The 17,029-nt window shown below is 33.3% G+C and overlaps 4 protein-coding genes across 8 annotated transcripts in view; 3 read left to right on the top strand and 1 right to left on the bottom strand.

Moving 5' to 3' along the window:
- Positions 1-1,090: 1,090 nt before the first annotated feature.
- Positions 1,091-2,354, top strand: LOC119837586. The gene is made up of 2 exons (XM_038363233.1): positions 1,091-1,289; positions 1,606-2,354. Exons 1-2 carry the CDS (start codon positions 1,142-1,144, stop codon positions 2,118-2,120), a joined length of 663 nt encoding a protein of 220 aa, XP_038219161.1. The 5' UTR covers positions 1,091-1,141; the 3' UTR covers positions 2,121-2,354.
- Positions 2,355-2,860: 506 nt separating this feature from the next.
- Positions 2,861-5,801, top strand: LOC119837569. Its single transcript, XM_038363193.1, has 2 exons — positions 2,861-3,518; positions 4,699-5,801. Exons 1-2 carry the CDS (start codon positions 3,260-3,262, stop codon positions 5,166-5,168), a joined length of 729 nt encoding a protein of 242 aa, XP_038219121.1. The 5' UTR covers positions 2,861-3,259; the 3' UTR covers positions 5,169-5,801.
- A 2,278-nt stretch (positions 5,802-8,079) lies between these two features.
- Positions 8,080-9,257, top strand: LOC119837580. The gene is made up of 2 exons (XM_038363226.1): positions 8,080-8,315; positions 8,565-9,257. The coding sequence occupies exons 1-2, from the start codon at positions 8,165-8,167 to the stop codon at positions 9,128-9,130; spliced, it is 717 nt and encodes a 238-aa protein (XP_038219154.1). The 5' UTR covers positions 8,080-8,164; the 3' UTR covers positions 9,131-9,257.
- A 2,038-nt stretch (positions 9,258-11,295) lies between these two features.
- LOC119837558 (talin-1-like) overlaps positions 11,296-17,029 on the bottom strand; it is a 50,782-nt gene continuing 45,048 nt past the window's right edge. For all 5 annotated transcript variants that reach the window (XM_038363174.1, XM_038363178.1, XM_038363177.1 and 2 more), the window contains exons 83-94: positions 16,828-16,952; positions 16,355-16,497; positions 16,144-16,209; positions 15,711-15,822; positions 14,820-14,898; positions 14,583-14,718; positions 13,987-14,073; positions 13,228-13,348; positions 12,714-12,826; positions 12,413-12,503; positions 11,816-11,880; positions 11,296-11,441 (exon numbers count right to left, since the gene is read on the bottom strand). In XM_038363174.1, coding sequence (XP_038219102.1) covers positions 11,346-11,441; positions 11,816-11,880; positions 12,413-12,503; positions 12,714-12,826; positions 13,228-13,348; positions 13,987-14,073; positions 14,583-14,718; positions 14,820-14,898; positions 15,711-15,822; positions 16,144-16,209; positions 16,355-16,497; positions 16,828-16,952 — 1,234 coding nt within the window. In that variant the 3' untranslated portion in view covers positions 11,296-11,345. The remainder of the gene's footprint in view (positions 11,442-11,815; positions 11,881-12,412; positions 12,504-12,713; positions 12,827-13,227; positions 13,349-13,986; positions 14,074-14,582; positions 14,719-14,819; positions 14,899-15,710; positions 15,823-16,143; positions 16,210-16,354; positions 16,498-16,827; positions 16,953-17,029) is intronic.

Genomic DNA, 17,029 nt, shown 5'->3' with positions numbered 1-17,029 from the left:
TCTGGTTAACCATGCAAACAAACTGGAGTGGCATTTTTGAAAGTTCTTCACGCGATATAAGACAATTTGTGTCCCAGAAACTCAAGACAAAGATTAACAATGCAAACTTTTTAAAACTTTTTTTTTAATTAGAGCAATGCCATAACCTTTCAATCTAATCCAATGAATGCATCTAGATAACGACTAAAAATAAAATTCATTGACTCACCTGTTGAGCGACCGGCTCTAAAATACTTTCGATTATCTTAGTATGAAACACAGGCATCTTGGATGTTGATATTAATTACATTAGATTAAAGTACCAGCCTCCTCAATGCCACACGAAACTAAACACAAGTAACACAACACAACCAAAGAGTTCGAAATAATACAATAACAATTCTTGTTAAACGTAACGAAAATAAATAAATTTTGTACACAACCAAAAAGACACTAAGCTCGTCGACTGAGATTTGCGACTACAATTTCACGCAGTCGTCAGTCCGAACGCAGCGCAAGTGCCACTAGCTGCACTGACACATGACATTTGTCCGAATCATCTTTTGACATGAATTTAACCAATCCACAAGAAGATCATCTTACGTATAATGCAATGTTTCTATTTCATTATTTAAAATGTACCTTTTATCGATAAATCTACCGACATTTTTAACTGTCTATAAAATACATTAAATCAATTTGTAGGAAAACAAAATAGGCAAATAACATTAAACTGGAGCAAATGGCAGTGAGAAGCATAACTTATCAATGTGAAATTGTAAAATCCTTTTGATGTTGCTTTTAATGTTAAACCCATGTTCAAATTGTAAGTTAATATGATTTACGGTTTATTGGTGTTTTTCTTTTTTCTAAGTAATCATAATATTAAAATGAAAAGATTAGCAAGTTAGGAAGACCTAAATCCTATGAATTTTCTATCCTTCTATTCTTCGCGTACTGCTTAATATTGGTGATATTTTCTTTCAAATACTATATTTTACATACTAGGAATATAATAGTAATTAAATCTCCAACATTCTTAGTTAAATATTTTTATATATCTAGCAATACTAACTGTCAATTTGACATTCGAACCGATAAACGACCATGACACGATTGACGATACGCGACTGTCGTCCGATAGCTACAAACAAAATCAGTCATGTTATACAGTGAGAAATTCGATTTGAAATTAATGCAACTGGTGAAAGAAAATCCAGTGCTTTATGATTATAACTGCCCCAATTACATGGACTTTAATGCTCGGACAGTCGTATGGCAGAAAATAAGTGATGAATTAAAAAAGCCCGGTATGTCAAATTATACATTTACGATATCGTTGGTTTTGTCCTGTTAGTACTCAAGAATAATTCTAAGTGGATTAAATGTAAAATTATAATGCAGTTTTTATTTCACTACAAGTGTTTGCTTTCAAGTAAAATATTTTTATTTAAATAGTTATACAATATAAAATGAACAAAATGAAATCTTAAGCATTAAAACCTTCTTTGTAAATAGTTGAATGTGTATTAGATAAATTAAATTTTTTATCGAATTAATATTTTTTTGTTAATTTGATTATCATGTCATTTAACGATATCATAAATGATTATTTCCGCTCTTCAGCGGCAGATTGCAAAACCAGATGGGTGCACATCCGTGATGCATACAGACGACTGCTTCGACTATCCCAAAAACGTGGTCAACATAGAGAATATAAATATGAAAATTCGATGTCGTTTATGAGGCAGTACTTTAAAGATGTAAATTTTGTTGGAGATCCATGCGACGACGCGGTGAACTATGAGTGTGATTTCGCGACTGAAAGTGAACACTCTGCGGAACCTTTGAAGAAAAAACGTAAAATGAAGAAAATAAGGAAAAGAGAGTTTGTAGATGTGCATGAATTTGAAACGGTGTCATTCAATGATGCATCCGAATTTGACACATCCGATTCTATCGATGCATTCTTACTCAGCATTGGTGCGACTTTAAAGACATTCTCTCCATATCATTTAAATATTGCAAAGACTAAGATATTTTCAATAGTACAGGAACACGATTTGCAACAAATTGTTCAACAGCAAGAGGAGGAATCTAATGTTGCTTCTACTCAAATAATAATGGAACAACTAAAGTAATATAAATAGTGTCAATATAAGGCTGAAGTCCATAGTAAGGGTACTTGATGTAGGAAAGGTTTTAAATCTTTTCATAGAACTCGCGTGCGTCTAGCACTAGAAAGCTATGCAGGTCTATAATAAAATTGAACAAATACAAAAAATGCTAAACTATCATTGACGCTGTTGTGTTTATTTCGAATGTAAAATAAGCAGAAATTTTTGAGCAATTTGATTCGCATATAAGAGTTATTTTTTGTTAATTTAAAGATTTCCATGTTGTTAATCTGTTTGTAATTTCTTATTAATTAAAACATAATTATACTCGGATAAGCTTCGATAAACATGTTTTTCCTAGAAAATGCGTTAGGTTTTATAATAGATTATTAATTATGTTTTCATTATATTATGGTGTTGAGTTTGTACGAAAATTTTTAGAAATACATTTGTCCTATTTTATTAAATATCATTTATTTAATTTTTTGTGGTAGTAAATTACTCTTCAAATTATGCCTTGTAACATATTCTATTGAAAAATTTAAATGTTATAAATTCAACTGTCTAGTTTCGTTTATCCGATGGACGCTTAAAACATTACGAATCTGAGCTATTGAAATATCAAATGATTCTGAACTACGAAGAGAAAATAAAATTTAAGCTTTATGTAACTTATTTCATTAACATAAAATTAAAATTAATAAAAATCGACTGTAATACGTCTATAATGGAACTACCTATCGGATAAAAGCGGATCAGTATATTAGAATTATTAACGATTCGCGTTCGACTTTAAAATAAATTATAGATATAAATTAACTAGTTATCATAAACTAGGAGGTATGCTATCATCACGTAGGTAAATATGATTTCGATAACGTTGTTTTGAGATCTATAGGTATAACTTTAAACCTAAAAATAGAAACTATACATATTTTCAAGCCCATAAGATCGATAATCGCATAGCTCCAATGATATTAGGTGTGGTCGCTCCCGTATCGGACGCGTGACGGGTCGCGCGGCGTTGCCGTTCCGATCAATTCGTTCCCGCCATGTTTCGTAATGCAATTTAACATCAAAAACAATGAAATACACTGAAAGATAAACGATAAGTGAACGATAGTACGTGATTATAGAGGTAACTAATGAATAAATCCAAATGAATGTTAATTAAAACTTATTGTTTGCGTGCGGCGTTGCCGGTCCGTATCACTTTCCCATGTCGTAGTCGTCGCGTCAGTTCTACATATCACGACTCACGGGTCACGATGCCTCTGCCGTTTAATAAAACATTGGATTTAAAATTGCTGCAATTAGTGAAGGATAATCCAATAATATACAACACGAAGCACAAGAAATACCTAGACTTTGATAATAGAGAGGTAGTTTGGCAAAAAATCGGCGATGCACTTAATAGGCCAGGTATTTATTATTAATCAACTTATCATTTTTTGAATCTATTTATAGGTGTTTTGATATAGCTATATAGGTCTCATTATGACATGTGTTTAATCGAGAACTTACTTAAGAATTTTTTTATGTCCTTACATGAAACTTACGTAGTATATTAACATAAGTAGAACTACTGATCACTAAACAAAAAGAATGTGCCATTACATTAGTAGCTAAATTTAAATAATATTAATTTTGGATGTAAATAACTTTAATTTTTTAATGATTTTTCAATTTGACCGTAGGTTTTAAATATAATGTATTTTTCATTTAAAGTTATTTTTAAATAGGTACTTAAACTAGTAATTTCTTTAACCAAATATTAACCGATTTTAAAACCACTGAAAAGTGAACAATAAATCAATATAATAACTATAAGCGCTACCCACTCATCTATTTGAAATTGATTCGGTTCCAAAACTCATATTGCATCCAAATTCGTTCAGCCATTCAATAGTGTTCCCAAAATAAATAAATAAAAAATACAGGCATTTACTTTTTAAAACTATTAGGTTGCTATTCATTCGTACGCGATAAATATAAATAACAAATCATCTACATATAATTTCATGATGTGAATAAATTTGACCTCAATGACATTGTTTACGAATTGTTAAGTGTAAATTAATGGGTGCTAGAATATAATGTAAATGTCACAATAATTTAGCTTCATAATTATTATTGAGGTACCAATTTCGATATGAATTTTTTTCTTCGTCAGCACTAAAAAAAAATTACGTTACGAGTATTGCTACATTATTCATAGACGCTCCGTTTATATTGGTTGTCTGTGTTTTATGTAATATTTAAAAATAATTATTGGTCTATGCAACACGATTTTTTTTTTAATTCGAATCAGAAATTTATGATTCGACGTTAAAAAATTGAGTTTAATTTTTCGACTCGGGGAACCGATTTTGAGGATTCCTTTTTTTTTAAGAGTTCTCGTGTTCTCGTGTTACCCCATTTATATTTGTTCTAGTTCGGACAATTTGAAAGCAGTTCAGGTTTTTGTTAAAAATACTTATTTATATCAAAGTAGTTTTGACTTTTTACTCTAAGTTAGTTTTTATTAAATTCTATTGATAAAGAAATATGTACTACAAAGATTAGAATATATTTGTCACATATTAAAGTTATCGTCTTCCAGCCAGCATATGCAAATCTCGCTGGATCAACATCCGGGACATGATGCGGCGGAAGCTCAGGGACCGGCTTCGGAACCCGCACCAAAAGAGCTACAACTACAAATACGAGGAGGAGCTCTCCTTCATGCTCCCCTACTTCCGAGAGATGAGTTCAAACGACTACGCGGACTATTTGGAAGAGGCTAGCGAAGTCGAAATACCCGTAGAAGTGTTTGGAACAGAGGTATTTGGGCGGGAAACCGAGCTGAAGCCAGTGTTTCGCAAACGGGACGACACCTTCGATTTCCAGGACTTGAACCCCTCTGATCCGCTCGATGTCTTTCTTATCACAATAGGGTCAACGCTTCGCAAATTGACACCATGTTACCTGAATCAAGCTAAGAGCAAGATTTTCCAAATTGTCCAGGATTACGAGCTGCAGCAGATCATGGAAAAGGACAGCCAGCCAAACACCAGTACTGATAATAGGTAGTGAAGTGTGAAGACCATTGTCTGTTACTAACCCAGTGCTTTTGTCTGTGGTTTAAGGTTTTCCTCACTCTTTTATTCATCGATTTTTAGAGGGTTATTGGATTATTTGGAGCGTAGAACCGAGGGGTGTCAATTCCAAGGGGAGGGTCAATTCTCGGTGGTGACGCACAAAAAAAAAATGTCTCGGTCTGGCAGGCACAGAAGGCTGATCACCTACTTGTCCCTAAAGAAAATCGATCAGTGAAACGGATGTACATCATCTGCCCCATACCCCACTAGGGGACACGGGACTTCACTTTTTTTATTGGATTACTGTTGATACACTATTGATACTTACATCTAAAGTTATGGTTGTTGTATTTATTTTTTTGTGTAAGGTTATTGTTATCGAGATTTAAGGAGAATAGTTATACCCCAAGTAATGCTATTTAGAAGTCATCCAGATTAGTTATGTTTGAAGAAATAGAATATGTAGTCTTTTATTCGACATAGTTCTGATTATATATTATATAGTTGAATGGAAAGGTTAAAAAATACGCAAAATGCACTAATTGTTAATCTAACCTAATGTATATAGCGTAAAGATTAAACGAAGATTCTGTGATGTTATTTGTAATAAAGCAATTTCATATTGACATTTTTGTAAATGAACCCAATCGTAAATTTTTAATAATGCATTTTTAAATGGTCAAATAAACAAATCTTAAGATTCTGAACTAATTGTAGTGAAAATATGAATGAATTAGACGCTTGTCCCGGCTCCGCCCGGATATCAAGATTTCTGTTTTATCCCAAGGGAGTATTTAAACGGGATAAAAAGTTCAGCTCATACCCTTTCTGTATACGAAATTTCATCAAAATCTGTTTAGTAGTTTCAGCCTGATTGACGGTCAAACATCCAAAGAAACAAATTTTCACATTAATAAAAATAGTGTGATTAATTAGGTTAATTTTTGGGTAAAATAAAATAAATATCGATGTGCAGCTGTATAAAAACCAGAGCAAGTTCAACTCACATAAATTAGAGTAAAATTATACGTTTGTTACTCCAGAATGGCTAAGCCACGGGAAGGAAGCTGCCGGCAAAAGCTAAATCATCAATATAAAATTAAAATGTAATTCATATTTAAAAAAACAAAAGTTAAAACACTTTTATAGATGTTAGTTTCATGTACATGACAAACTTGACATGAGATGTCTCATCTGCTCCTTGGCTTGCTCTGCCATAAAAAAAACTTATGAAATGCTGCAGCGTATGTAGGCGTGGCTTATTCTCGGCTAAAACCGCGATATACTTCGTCATTTTGCTGTTTTATGAAATAGACGCTGAAAAATGAAAATATGTTTATTAAAATGGTTTTAATCTCTATATATATAAGATTCTCGTGTCACAATGATAGTTACCATACTCCTAAACGGCTGGATTGATTCTCACGAAATTTTGTGTGCATATCGGGTAGGTCTGAAAATCGGCCAACATCTATTTATCATACCCCGAAGTGATAAGGGTAAGGGTTTTTATGTAATAATTCACCGTATAATAGTAAACACAAATTAACGCCGTGTGGCGATGTATGATTTCTAAGTAGAATATATTTTTTTATCGGTCCCGCAGTGGTGGCTCAGTGGTGAGAACCTCGGACTTCAAAATCGATAAGTCGGGGTTCGAGACCGGGCGAGCGTGCAGGAAATAAATTGATTTTCCAATTTATCTGCGCATGTGGATAACATCACCACTGCTTAAACGGTGAAGGAAAAACATCGTGAGGAAACCGGCATGTCCAAGAATTAAAAGTTCGACGACATGTGACATCTGCCAACCCGCACTTGGTCAGCGTGGTGGATTATGGCCTGAACCCTCATAGGAGGCCTGTGTCCCAGCAGTGGGAACATATATGGGCTGATGATGATGATGATGATGATGATGATGAGTTCCTTAGATTAGTATGTTCAAACGAACGAACTAAAAGAGCTTTCTATTATTGGTATAAATTATAAGAAACCCAAATACTATAGCAGTCATAGGATAGAATCAAAAGCTTGGACGAAATGGGAGATCCATTACTTCTTACAATGCTATTGAATATTAGAACCGAACATAAATCAAGTTCAACATGAATTACTATGAAATCAAACAATACGATATATAACTTCTCTCTACGATTTGATAAAAAAATACATATTCACGTAATATTATGATTTTATAAATATATCTACTGTTGTAACGAAACTGTTGGATTTCAGAACGAATGATTCAACTGTCAAAATAAAACAGTGCTGCCAGTATATCACTTTTACTGTTCCTAGTTTTAGAGGTAAGTTTCGTTATCTTTGACCTTTTATTACGCAGCCGATTAACTACTTATTCAGTTTACTTTAAAAAAAATTTTTATTACAAAAAGAACACATTTAATTAAAAAATAGGTTTGGCATTTTATAGGTAACTTTTTGTATAAATTTTTAAATAAATTCTTTACTGTTTCTTTGGGTTACACAACGATTTTCAATACTAAAACATGTTTTGTACGAATATAAGTATTTTAATAATGGGTTATTTCGATATTTATAAAATGACGTGGTAATTAAAACTGTTATATATACCTACCGTGATGAGGTTGAATGTATGGTCTCAAGCTTTTTTTCGACTGCAATTATTTTTACTTAATTAGTTTAAATACATCTTATGTTAAACTACATATATCCATGTTAGTTATCAATTGTATGTAATAAATAAATAATATAAGTATATTTAATAAAAAAGTTAACAATTTACATTTAAATTCAATAGAGATTTCAACTGCGACTTGGGAGTTTGTTATTTAACAAATTTTTAGAGTTACTTAAGGTAGAACATACTCAAACATCTAATGCCACTTGGGTAATTTAATAAGAAGTATGGCAACACCATTCTATATTCATTTGCTCGTTACGATAATACGATTCACGACCACGACAACGAGTACGACGCGCACGACGGTGCGACGTTGCCGCGTCGCCATGTTCCCGCCGCCAGAAAAATTCGACAAGAAATTAATAAAACTCGTCCGAGAAAACCCCGTGCTGTATGATAATAATCATGTCAAATATATGGACTTTAATTCACGGGAGGTTGCTTGGCAAAAGATTGGTGACGAGCTGAAGCGGCCAGGTATGTTTTATAATTGACGATTTTTATCTGTTTGTATGTATTCGAGTTCCTACTATAGTTAATCGACCTAGATTAGTACTCGATTTGCATTTTGCGATATTAGTAAATTAAATTTTTGTTTTGTTTATTAATTGTGTTTTAAGAGATACGATGTAAATAACAGTACTGTTCTATTTCATTTTATTTAAACTAAAAAAATATGGTTCAATTTAAGTCCAATAATTTTATTAATCCTTTATTTTATTTCAGCTTCAGATTGCAAAGACAGATGGATAAACATAAGAGATGTGTACAGGCGAATACTACGACAGTTGACAAACAACAAAGGCAGCCGACGCAAGCAATATAAATATGAGAAAGAGATGTCATTCTTAAGGCCATTCTACCGTGATATCGTTCAAATAAGCGAAGAGGACTCAGATAGAGGCAGTGATCAAATGAACGATACATGTGAAGGTCGCGATAGCTGCGATGACTCAGATGAGCCAATAAAGCCAAAGGTGGAAAAGACAACAGAGAGAAGGCGGAAGAAAAAGCGTGAAGTTATTGATATGCAAGAACAGGAGTCTTCTTCAGTATTCGCTGACACATCAGGACCGGCTGATTTCGATTCATCGGATCCCGTAGATGCATTTTTACTCAGCATTGGGGCGACTTTAAGAACGTTCTCTCCGTATCATCTCAATGTAGCGAAGAGTAAAATATTTTCTATCGTACAGGAGCATGATCTTCAGCAAATTGTTCAAAAACAACGCAACGACACCCCCCACGGACATGATATTAAGCTATCGTCGTCGGATATATTTATGCAATAGTTTTTGTTGATTATTTTTAGTGTACCTCATTTATTGATAAGTTACAATAAGTTTTCTTATACATTCGTGAATGTGTGCATTTAGATGCGAAAATATTTGTTATCTGTTTTAAGACCTACTGTATAAAAAGTTGTTCAAATCTAATTTTGTTTAATTATCTGTTTAATAATATTTTTTTAACAAACCGCCTCCAAGTAGTCAGAACTTGACCCCATTTAAATGGGACTACACGGCAGGCACCAACTTTATAAGAACTTGATAAAAATCATCAAAATTGTTTTACCCAGCAAAAAGTAATGAAGTTACAAACACAAAAAGTGCCGTCGAATTCACAACCACGTCCTTTTTCTGGAATCGGTTAGAAATATGAAACCTCATATAAAATGCATTTTGTTATAATTTTAAATTATTCTTTACTTTGAATTATCTATTGATTGTACGTGCAATACGTACTTACCTTTTACATAGATTTATCCTTCAACTAGCGATCCGACCCGGTTTCGATCGTGGTTCATACACCTATAGCCAAAGCACTCAGGGATCACGTACATATCCAACTATAAAAGAATTTTTGAGATCGCCTCGGTAGTTCCTGAGATTAGCGCGTTCAAAGCAATTTTTTTTTTTAATTATGAGTATGTATAGATTTGTCAAAACTGTCAAGTATCTGAATAAATATTTTTTTTCTTGTATTATTATTCATGCTTAATACATTATGATAGGAACCTATGAATATGAAATATGCTTTCTAGATTATATTTTACTAGCTCTTGCCGGCGGCTTGGCACTCGTTAAAGTCGGAATAGTTTACTGGATGTTATTATACATATAAACCTTCTTATTGAATCACTCTATCTATTAAAAAAACCCTTCAAAATCAATTGCGTAGTTTTAAAGATTGATGCATACATAGAGACATAGGGACCGAGAAAGCGACTTTGTTTTATAGTATGTAGTAATTACTTAACACTATTGATATTAATGGTATTTCAAAAATCCCAATGTTTATCGACTTATTTTGCATTCGAGAAGCACAAATAAAAGTGAGAATTCTGCGTATGTTAAACTTTGGTAGGGGCCAGCTAAATCGGATCGATACGCCCTCTGACGATCAGACGTAGCTATGTCTTGTGGCTACACGACAAGTCATACAACACATTACGATTTATCGGAAAGAAATCGTATTGGATATAGATATTCATTTACTGATATTTACTTGTCTTCAAGGGTCATATTGAATTCAAATTATATTATTTTAGACTTAAGGCTAATTTTGTTTCCCTACAAAATGAACAATTCTTTTTTTGACATATGATATGCTCGAAATATATGATATATGAATTACTGAACCTATCTGTTAGTAATTTTTTAATTTTGGCGAAAAATTTTATGGACCTGTTTTTATTGGATTTTGAGTTAATTATTAAAACATTCAGAATCTATATAATACCTAAGTTGGTATAGTTGGTACATATATATCAAAACATTTAAAATTTTAAGCGCCTGCGAAAATAAATTAAAAATTATTCAGAACCTCGTAAAAGCCTATGGTGCTCGAACTTGACTATATTAAACTAAAAAACATTAAATTTTACCTAATTTTAAATTTATTTTTAAACGAACGAAATTTTTTCTTCATATGTCTTCTGTTGTGTTTTTTTCTTCATATGTCGTCTGTTGTGTTTTTTCCTTCATATGTCTTCTGTTGTGTTTTTTTCTTCATATGTCGTCTGTTGTGTTTTTTCCTTCATATGTCTTCTGTTGTGTTTTTTTCTTCATATGTCTTCTGTTGTGTTTTTTTCTTCATATGTCTTCTGTTGTGTTTTTTTGTTGAAGTGTCATCTTAATCGTGGTTACATGATACATTTACTCAATAGTCATATGTTCGTATATTATAACGTAAGCAATACGTATTATCTTATTGAAATGAATACTTTATTGTCTATTTATTATTAACTCTTAATTCATAAGAAAACAATAAGGACAGACATAATATTATAGTTATGTCTGATTTAACCTCTCCATAGATTTTTAGAAATAACTATAAAATTCCAAAACGATTATGATTGAAAATCATAACAAATACTGTATTATACAAATAGTATAGTATATACTATCAAGAGATATGCATTAATTTATAAATGAAAACACAGTTTATTATGAAACATATGTATTATAAATCTCTGCTTATTACAAAATAAAAGAACAAAATTATCTAATAATAATTTCGTCGCACCCACTTGATGCGACGTCCCCGCTGTGACATGATTTTCACAGAAGCACTCTCCGCTCCATTCACGACTTCTCTTATCTGTAAATAAGGAAAACATAGTATAAAAACATAGTAGAAGTAACAGTCTTTGGCATTTATTATCTTATGATTTCACTAGCTTTTGCCCGTGGCTTCGCACGCGTTAAATTCGGGGTAGTTAAATAAATGTAATATTTACATATAAACCTTCTTTCTTGGATTACTCTATTTATTGAAAAAAACCCCTCAGTTGTTTGACAGGCATTAATTAAGTTCACATGTTGGTGATGAAATACTTATTTTAAGTAGATACAGTATAGTTTAATACTATATAGGTACACAGCTGTACCCGCGCGGCTTATATCTCACAAACCTGCGTGATGAAGCAAGTTTTGTTTTTTTCTTTCTTTTATTTCTTAATTTTGTTTACTTACACTTATCATCAGGTTTTGTGCATTTCCAACGAGCATATTCATTGCCTCTTTGTCTTCTTCGCTTCCTGTAAAATATAGTCACAACTTTATAAATACGTGTATTGTGTTTGTTTATTGCGATCCAAATAAGATCGAACGCTAACGACCTATACGTTACCTGAATCTAAAATCAAGTTTAAATATAAGCGTAATTGAATAATTTGGGACCAATTATATCCACAAATAAAAATTGTTCTTCAAATATCGTATTAATGAGCTAATTGTATGGTCAATTGCTTATCATTTGATTGACATTTCACAGGCGACATTTTTACATTCATGTGTAATATTATATAAGGATGGACAAGATTTAAGCAAGGCTTTTTGAAAAATAGGGCCTAGAAACGGTGAAAGAAAACGTCGTGCGGAAACCAGCATGTCGAAGAATCAAAAGTTCGGTGACATCTGCCTACCCGCGCTTGGTCAGCGTGGTGGATGATGTCCCGAATCCTCATAGAAGGCCTTTACCCTGCAGTCATCATCGGCTGATGATGATAATTATACAAATAAGGTCTGGTATTCACTGCCTTCTGTTCTAAATAAATATATAATACAAACCTTGATGTCCCAAAGAGGAGCCCTTCACTGTGGTCAACATCTTCAACTGGCCGCTAATTGTTATTATCCTCTCGCATAATTGGAGCAGGTTCTGCAAATAATTATTCACATTTTTTCTTTTTTTGAGTTAGAGACCTTCTTAAGAACGAGTTTTCAATGAAGTTTTAGTTATTTTCTCATGTTAGAAAGGGCAACTGAGCTGACGGTTGGCCTTATGGTAAACGATCACCACCGAATAAGAACATTTGCGAAGGTAGAACAACATATTAACATTCACTAATAAAAAAGCAAATAAACGTACATTACGTATCCTGAGGTCTGTACACTGCAGGGCCAGCTTCCTCGCAAGCTGGGTCACTTCATGCGACTTCGCTACTATTGCTTTCGATGTTGCTATGAGCTCTCGTTTGCGATCTATAGATTAAAAATAAAAGCAATTATTACAAGCAGTTATATCATGTGTTGCTAATACTTAAAACAGTTTATACCATTTCTGAGGACATGTGACACATATACCTATTGTCCAATTCGAATTGTTTTTCGTTTCGCGTAAGTAAACTTATAGGTGTTTTTTTTAAGAAGAAGCCGTGATGAAGTTTAACAAGAGAATCAAATGTTTAATGCTTCATTTACCCTTAAAATTGTTAAGCATTTCTTGGATAGCCAAAACAAAGTTTAGGAAAACTTTTGTGAAACAGATATTCAGAGAGATCAAACGCGTTAAATTTTATATCTTTGGAGCAGACTTAAAATGTCTCAGCATGTCCCAACACCCATGCTCCCTATGTCTTTTCAGTACCCCATATATCACCTACCGTTATACATGTGATGGGACAGTTGCGCCATAAGCACCGCCACTCTCTTGGCGACGGCGACCACCTCGTTGTCTCTTGCCGACCAATCACGCACCGCCGCGTGTAGACCGTGTGCAGCAGCCTGTAAACATACTTCTTTAGAACAATATGAAACTACACAGAAGAAGAACTTTTTTAATATCTCCACAGAAGAGGTACCTAATGTTTATCACTGGAATATTATAGCATTTTTCACTTACTAAGGCATAGAAGTAGCTACATAGATGAAGAAACTTTAGAATATTACTTGAAGAACAAAATTTTAGCCAACACTGCCGGCCCTTTAGAAGATAGGGTGTACTCTAATGGGAGCAGCACCTTTCCCGACATACACGTCTACAACATATCCGCCCATAGTCTTACGACTGACTGCAGATCATATAAAAAAAAACTTGAAGAACAAAATACTCGAATAAAATTTTATTTGGAACATAATAGTCCTAATAATGTGACTAAATAAAGATCAACACCAGGACATAAAAATTCGAGGATTTACAGAGGCACTTTGAAACAACGATTTAACTTTGTTGGTGCTTGCAGTAGCGCAAAAATATTGTGTCATTCGTTAATTTTATGAATGTTCGAATCGTCTAAAGAAGCTATAAAAAATTGATCCAAAAAATATGATCAAAGAAGTCCCTTCTATTAAATTCCTACAGATGTGCAGATAGTTAGGGTAGAAGATAATTTCTGTGGATCAATATTTTTTTTAATTCTTACAAAGATAGGTTGGTCCGGTTCCGGTTCCTTCTGGAAGATGGTTTCTCCACCAAGAGCTGATTCGATCTCACCCGTCTTCCGTATTATCTGTAATTTTTGATTTACATTACTTCTAAATATATTTAAAGGAATCCTAACTAACGCTATTTTAAGTCAAACTTAAATTAGGCTACCAGAAAGCTGGTAAATTTAATCAATAATAATATTTTTAATAAAAAAAACTAAACCGCCTTCCAATTGTCACAACTAGACCAATTTTAAATAGGACCACACGGGATGCACCAGCTTCACGGTGCATTTTTACCCAGTAAGAAGTTACGAGGTAACAAACACAAATAGGCAGTCGAAATGACAACCACCTTCTTTTCTTTTAAATTGGTAAAAAATATAATTTCAGAATCGCAATAATTTTTAAACATAAAATTCACTTATGGCAACATCATAAATACTCGTCCATAGAAAATAATATTTTTAATCAAAGTAAGAAGAAGAATCAGGGATTTAATTGTCCGTTTAAATAGCACAACGTTAAATACTAATAAATGACTAATACACGAAATTAACAACTACCCTCTAAACTAAGGTGTGTATATTACCTCCGTAGTCAAATCTGCGCGTGCGCTCGCAGCAGCGGATATGCTTTTCTTGATGTCCGCTAATGTCTTCTGTAATTCCGGATCTTTCTGCACGTTAGGACTGGACATACCAGCTTCTACCACACGGTTTCCTAGCCTGAAGTGTTAAAGCTTATTAGCTTCTGAGATTACGACCTCAAAACTGTTGAAAATATTACGTTTTGTATCGGAAAATGTAATATAAACATTCACACTCACTTGGTGATGATTCTTGTAGTGTGTAGTGATTTCTGTGGATCATTTTGTGAGTTTTCTTTGATACGCGCCATTGTTTCACCTGAAAATACATAATTATTTTGATTAACGATGAGTTTAAACTACATTTTATCCCATTAATTGATTACAAATTCAAATAACAATAATAAATTGATAAAATTCGAAAATAATACGATAGCAAAGTATATTATATAATTACTATATCAGTGTAGCCTAGTATTCCAACTATCACCAGACCCAATAATAAATATAGCTATAAAAAAAGCTTACATTATAGGATCAACTAAATAGCCTCACTTGCTCTAATATGGAGTATACGAAATATATTATTTAATCGCAAAACAGGAGATTGGGATCGTCAGATACTAATATAATTGTCCATCATGACAATAACATTATTCCATGATTTAATTTTTAGTTTTATAGCATTGAAATGCTTTATAAATGAGAAATTTTGAAAGAATAGAAAAATTTTTTTGGGGTGCCCCTTAGGCACATGAAACCGAAAGAGTAGAAGAAATTCGATTACTGTGGCAGGATCACGGGTGGCCGAGAGGCTAGGCGTTGCTACGGTTAGGCAAGAAACGCAGGTTCGAATCCTGCCTCGTGATCAAATTTTTTCTATTCTTTCAAAATTATTCCATGAGTTCATCTTAGTAATTGCTAAGATAAACTTATGAAATAATTGTATTGTCATCTTGATATCTTTGCAAAGTATGAATTAAATCTGTCTATTTAAAATGGGGCAGAGTCAAGAAACATACAGGTGAAGCTAATATGAATATATCGCTTGGTTTCGATATATAACTGATAGAGTGATAAAAGGAAAAACACTTTCTCATTTATGCGTAAGGAAATATTGGAAAATCTCACCGGCCGCTTGTGCAAAGTCCATGGGATCGACGGCCCGGTCGCACAGTTCGCGGACCCGGCTCAACGATTCTGCATATTGCAGGATCAGCTTCTTGTAGTTGTCTATCGCCTCCTGTAAGTCATTTTGGATGTATGTAGTAAAAGTGAGAATGCGGTATCTTAGTGGGAAATCTTTGTGAGAAAATATCAAAACTTGTTGGATGGTTTGTTCACGTGAACGCAGTTCAAATGCAACGATTTCAAAAACTTTTTCACCGGTGGATATACACTCGATTTCCGAGTGCTATCTAGCTCATTTAGTCTATATGTGACAAAATGGGGGCAAAACGCGAGTTTTATTATAAACAAAACAGTACCAGTTTTGTTTGATAGTGTAAATAACATAATTCTTCAAAGTATTATCTAGAAAGTACTTAAACACTTAAATATTTACCTCGTCATTTGGTTTCCGCACAGTTTCTTGGACTGCTTTCACTAAAGATGGTGCCAGAAGCTCTACCTGTAAGAAAATATTAGAATATTGTTTCAGGAATTTTCTTCATTTCTTAGTATGTGTAATAACTTGCTGGTTTTGTTTATATAAATCTTTACAGAAGCATTATTTCTATTTCCACAGTACAAGTAGTAATTGTAAAATATTATACCTGATCACTGACAGTAAGTAGTTCCTGTCGAACAGGCGCGGCGCTGGTGTCCGACACAAATGTGGCAGTTCGTTTGATCCTACCCAGTTGTGCCAGGAGCTCAGCTATCTTCTTATCCAAGAGGAATTCCCGTTTCTTCGCATCTGAGGAAAAGGATTTTAAAGAGGTTTTGTGATATCCGTTTGCTGACTTGAACAAAATCCAAGATAAACTTTACTACTATACGTATGTAAGAGAAACTTTGTGAGATGTTTTCATGCAAAAATACTCGGCCTAATATATATAGATACCGTGTTTGTTTGAAACTGCAACCAGTATTATGAAGCTATTTAAGTTCTCTACCTTTACTGGCTTCAACATATTCGTAAACCATGAATATGGAGAAACATAATAATCACTAATTTTCAGTATTTAAGAATTCGAGAACGACGTAAGCTGTAACATCCTAGAAGCTATGAGATATAATTATTTACCTTTCTCTTTATGGATAGCTTCGATATCTTCGAGGGGCTGTTCTTCTAAGAAGTCTTCCACCACCCTTGTGACGACACCGCGTTCCAGCATCTTCCTAAGGTCTCGAAGTCTCTCGAGAAGGAGACTGGAAAGAGTTATGTCATTTAATTTTATTCATATTTACTATTCATACCATATTCATGATAGCTTTTAAATATCTAA

This window comes from Zerene cesonia, chromosome 28, assembly GCF_012273895.1.
Source record: "Zerene cesonia ecotype Mississippi chromosome 28, Zerene_cesonia_1.1, whole genome shotgun sequence".
Classification (NCBI taxonomy): Eukaryota; Metazoa; Arthropoda; class Insecta; order Lepidoptera; family Pieridae; genus Zerene; species Zerene cesonia.
The sequence above is the reverse complement of the archived record's forward strand: the minus strand, read 5'-3'. Positions and strand labels throughout refer to the sequence as shown.

Coding starts and splice junctions, on each gene's coding strand:
- LOC119837586 (XM_038363233.1), top strand. CDS start 1,142: ATGTTATACAGTGAGAAATTCGATTTGAAATTAATGCAACTGGTGAAA. Junction 1,290..1,605: donor TGATGAATTAAAAAAGCCCG/GTATGTCAAATT, acceptor TCCGCTCTTCAG/CGGCAGATTGCAAAACCAGA.
- LOC119837569 (XM_038363193.1), top strand. CDS start 3,260: ATGTTAATTAAAACTTATTGTTTGCGTGCGGCGTTGCCGGTCCGTATC. Junction 3,519..4,698: donor CGATGCACTTAATAGGCCAG/GTATTTATTATT, acceptor ATCGTCTTCCAG/CCAGCATATGCAAATCTCGC.
- LOC119837580 (XM_038363226.1), top strand. CDS start 8,165: ATGTTCCCGCCGCCAGAAAAATTCGACAAGAAATTAATAAAACTCGTC. Junction 8,316..8,564: donor TGACGAGCTGAAGCGGCCAG/GTATGTTTTATA, acceptor ATTTTATTTCAG/CTTCAGATTGCAAAGACAGA.